Here is a 4712-nt window from a genome sequence, read left to right on the forward strand (position 1 = left end):
CTCCAAGGAGATTATGTTGAAAAATAAAAAAAAATTTACCCAAAAAAAATTGTTTTTATACTTCATTCTAAGGACTTATTGAACTACCCTCGTAATTCTTTAATAACTTACCTTGTGAGAATGGTATGACAATTTGGAATGGTGTAGAGCCGCCAGAAGTGCAGTTGTGTGAATTTGCACCTGTGGTGGTGTGGGTAGAGTCAAAAGATTCGATGCAACCTCGACTGCCGTAGACCTCAGAGAAGTTTTCGTCTCGTCGTTAGAAGAGAGAGTGAAGGACGAAACAAGAACTTCGAGGATACTGGACGTCATTCTGTAATAATATAAAAAAATTGTGTGATAAGGAGGAACGGTAAGATAACAATGTAAAAACTCGTGTCTGATAATTCGACCCTGATGAGTAGAAAAGGGAAAACTACGGGGAAAATTAATATTCTTCTTACCTTTCTATATTCAGAGAATCTTCCTTAGTTGGCCTGATGCATTATGATATAAAGAATAATTATAAATCTGATATAAAAGTCTTTTTTTGATGCTAGACAGCGAAATCCGTTTATAATCAAAGCCTATTGGCGAAGAGCGATTACAATTCAGTCGAGGGGAAACAACTCCTAAATTCACGCGAATTTTCAACCAAAAATAATTACTTTTCAACAAAATACATGAACTTATAACAAAATAGTTGTATTTTTAAATCGAAACATAAATTATCAATCAAAAAGATGTATTTTCTGCCTAATCAGAAGAATTTTAAACAAAATACATGAAATTTACGCTAAAAAAAGATAAAATTTCCACCAAATATTATAAAATTACATTTTCAATAAAAAAAAAAATAATTTTCAACAAAAAAAAAAGAAAGAATGTTCAAGAAAAGATTTTTTCAATTAGAGATAAATTTTTAACAAAATTATTACGATTTCTACAAAGAAGATTATTTTGTTAACCAAAAGAGATGAATTCTGAACGAACAACGTAATCGTTAATATTTTAAACAAAAAATTATAATTTTAAATAAAAAACAGCTGAATTCGTTAAAAAAAAACGAATTTTCAACGAATTTTATAACGTAAAAGATCAATTTGCAGCCAAATAGTTGACTTTTATACTAAAAATATGAGTTTTTTTAAAAACATTTTGAATTTTCTACAACGTAGATTAATTTTGAACCAACAGAGATGAATTTTTAAAAAAAAGGAAAATTTCATATTTCAACTAAAAAGTTTGAATTTTAAAGTAAAAAAATGTTGAATTCAACCAAAAAAGACGAATTTTTAACAAAGCAGTTGACTTTCCAACCAAAACGGACACTTTTCAGCCAAGAATATTAATTTTCTGCCAAAAATACAGATTTTCAACACAATAGATGAATTTTCAGCATAGACGTTAATTTTAAAACAAATATTTGAATTTTCTACCAAAATAGTTAAATTTATAATTTAAAAAATGACTTTTTCACACAATTGTATTTTCCAAGCAAATAATTGAATTTTCAATCATAAACATGAATTTTCAGACAAGATTCATTTTCTACATGAGACAAATTTTCAACAAAATACATGAATTTTCATTTAGAAACAAATTAGCTTTCAACAAACATCGAATTTTTAATAAAATAGTTCAATTTTTCAAAACGAACATAAATTTTCGAATAAAATGATGCAACTTGCATTCAATAATGAAATAGTTACCTTTTTAGTTAAAGAAAATAATTTTCGCCGGAAAACATAATGCATTTTTTCAGAAAAAGATTAATTTAAAGCAAGAAGATTAATTTTGTAACAAATAGACAAATCTTTAACAAAATACATTCATTTTTAAGCACATAGTTGAATTTTCTACAAAAGCAGTTAAATTTTCAACCAAAAACATGAGTTTCCAACCAAAAATTGAATAATTGTATTTTTAATTTTTAAAAAATCAGTTTTTAACATAGAAACTAAATTTTAGAAAAATAGTTCAATTTCCATACGTATTTTCAACGAAAAGAATGAATTTTCAATCAAGAATATTATTTTTCTACTAAAAATACCAATTTTGAACAAAATATATTAATTTTCAACTGCAAAGTTGAATTTGCAACTAGAAAAGGTTAATTTGCCGTCAATAAGGACAAAATTACTTTTTTAGTCAAAAGAAAATAATTTTCGCTCGAAAAAATAATGAAGTTTTCAAGAAAAAGATGAATTTAAAGCAAGAAGATTAATTTTCTACCAAAAAAAAAAACACAAATTTAAACAAAACACATTCTTTTTCAACAAAATAGTTGAATTTTCGGCTAGAAAAAAATGATGTACAATAAAAAAAGTAACCGTTAAAATTTGTAGTTAAAAAATTAATTTTCAACCAAAGAAAAAAAATTATTTTCAACCCAACAGTCGAATTTTTAATTAAAGAAGATAAATTTACAATAAAAAATAGAATAGTTAAACTTTCAACGAAAAGTATACATTTTCAAGCAAGAAGATTAATTTTCTACCAAAAAATAAACTTTTTAACAAGCTACATGAATTTTCAACCAAATACTTCAATTTTAAATGAAAAACATGAGTTGTCAAAAAAAAAAATTGTTTTGATTGAAAATTCAACTATTAAGTGGAACATTAAACTTTTTGTTTGATAATGTATCTTTTTCTGTCGAAATTTTTGTTTGTTAAAAATTGGATTGTTACGGTTGAAATTTAATTTTGTTGTTGAAAATTCATATTTTTGGGTTGAAAATTAAACTGCTTTGTCAAAAATTGGTATTTATGTCGTGAAAATTAAACAATTTGGTAGAAAATTTAACTATTTAGTTGAAAACTGATGATTTTCTTGAAAATTCGTCTTTTTTCAAAAGAAAATCGATTTTTTTTTGTTAAAAATGTAATTTTTTATTTGAAAAATAATCTGTTTTAGATTCGGATTGAAGAATTTGGTTTTAAACTTGTCTTTGTTGACCAGATCATACGATTTTTTATTTTTAATTACAATCTTTTTTGTTGGAATATCAATTATCATCTATTACATTTTTCGTTGAAAATTCATTTTTTTTTAGATAAGAAATTTTACTCCTTGGTCGAAAGGTCGTTCTTTCTTTTTTTCGTTCAAGATTTATAATTTTAGTTAAACGCTCGTTCTTTTTTTGTTAAATTTTTTTTTCCAACTGAAAATTTAAGTATGTTATCGATAATTCAACTGATTAATTATAAATTAAGTTTTTTTTATGAAATTTCATATTATCTGGTTGAAAGTTCAACTTTTTTATAGAAAAGACATCTTTTTGATTTGAAAATTTTACATATTGAGATAAAATTGAACTACTGTTAGAAACTGAATCTGTTTTGTAGAAAATTCATTTTTAATTATTAGAAATTAATTCTACTTGATAAAAGTTGTACTAAATCCTTTTCGTTTAAAAACTTTTTTTCTTTGGTTAAAAATTTAACAATTTAGTTAAAAACTTTAAAAACCGAAAAATGGATAGACTAAAATATAATTAAATAAAATGCCGACTAACATAACATCAATTGTTCGAAATATTTAGTTGAAAATGTATGTAACTTTTGATAAATTCGTCTTTTAGGTAGAAAATTCATTTTATTTTGTTCAAAATGAACCTTTCCTGACACATTTTTTTTGTATTTGCAGAATGAAAATGCATCTGATTTGTTAATGTTCTTGGCTGCAGATTCATCACTTTAGTTCAAAACTTATATCTTTATTTAAAAAATTTACTATTTTATTAAGAATTCTCATTTTTTGTTTTGAAATTAATGGTTTTGACTGAATATAGAACTATTCCATTTTTATTGAAAACTTATCTTTTTTAGTGAAAAATTCAACTATTCGGTTGTGAATTCATTTATGTCCTTAACAATTTCTTAAACTTTTGGTTTAAAATTTAACAATTTGGTAGAAAATATATTTATTTTGTTAAAAATCTGTATCCTTTTTTTAGAAAAATATATATTTTTTTCGTTAAAAATATAACTTTCTAGTTGAAAATTAATCTGTTCATCTCTTTGACAATTTTTTTAACTAATCAGCAATTGAGACAATTTGTAGCCAAATAGTGAACAAGTTCAATAATATTTTTAAATAAAAAGTAAAGAAATAGTGGATCCAGCTGATTACCAGAGTTGTTTCGCCCTCAAATTCCATTAAAAAAATATCCAATCCAGTATAAATGTTCCCATTCCAAAATTTCCGATACTAAAACACAATACTAGAAATTTGCTAAGTCATTCCTTTTTTGCAAATAAAAGCGACATTGAGGACAAATTATCATGCAAAAGAGAGTGAGACAAAATGTTGTCTAAACATGGAAATTGTGTTATTAAAAATGAATAGAAGAAAACAACAAAATGGATTTTGAGATTAAAAATAAATTAAAAGGATATAACTTACTTGTCGATGGATGTGAGTGGAATCGGGGAGACATGAGCACTTTCGTTTTCGTTGTTGACTGGTGCACCGGATGTTACTGGCGCTGGAGTTGATTGTCCAGCAGGAATTTCTTCGGTTTCCTCAGGCCAACCGAAAGCATCTTTAGTTTTTCCGTATCTATAGTGAAAATTAATTTTTCTAATTAATCACGTCAATGATTGTGAGATTTTTCTATCATTTGGGATATATATATATATACGAGGGTGGATTGATAAGTTTCCGGCCTGACCAAGAGATGGCGCCACTAGGCCTACCTTGAGGTGGCGTTCTATAGTACCATCCTT

At 25.5% G+C, this 4712-nt stretch overlaps 1 protein-coding gene across 1 annotated transcript in view; it reads right to left on the minus strand.

Annotated features, from left to right (window-relative positions):
• Positions 1-4712, minus strand: part of LOC117179425 (E3 ubiquitin-protein ligase UBR4) — a 94626-nt gene that overhangs the window by 56253 nt on the left and 33661 nt on the right. The window contains exons 9-10 of the mRNA XM_033371197.1: positions 4390-4545; positions 112-313 (exon numbers count right to left, since the gene is read on the minus strand). Coding sequence (XP_033227088.1) covers positions 112-313; positions 4390-4545 — 358 coding nt within the window. The remainder of the gene's footprint in view (positions 1-111; positions 314-4389; positions 4546-4712) is intronic.

Source organism: Belonocnema kinseyi, chromosome 9 (assembly GCF_010883055.1).
Source record: "Belonocnema kinseyi isolate 2016_QV_RU_SX_M_011 chromosome 9, B_treatae_v1, whole genome shotgun sequence".
Classification (NCBI taxonomy): Eukaryota; Metazoa; Arthropoda; class Insecta; order Hymenoptera; family Cynipidae; genus Belonocnema; species Belonocnema kinseyi.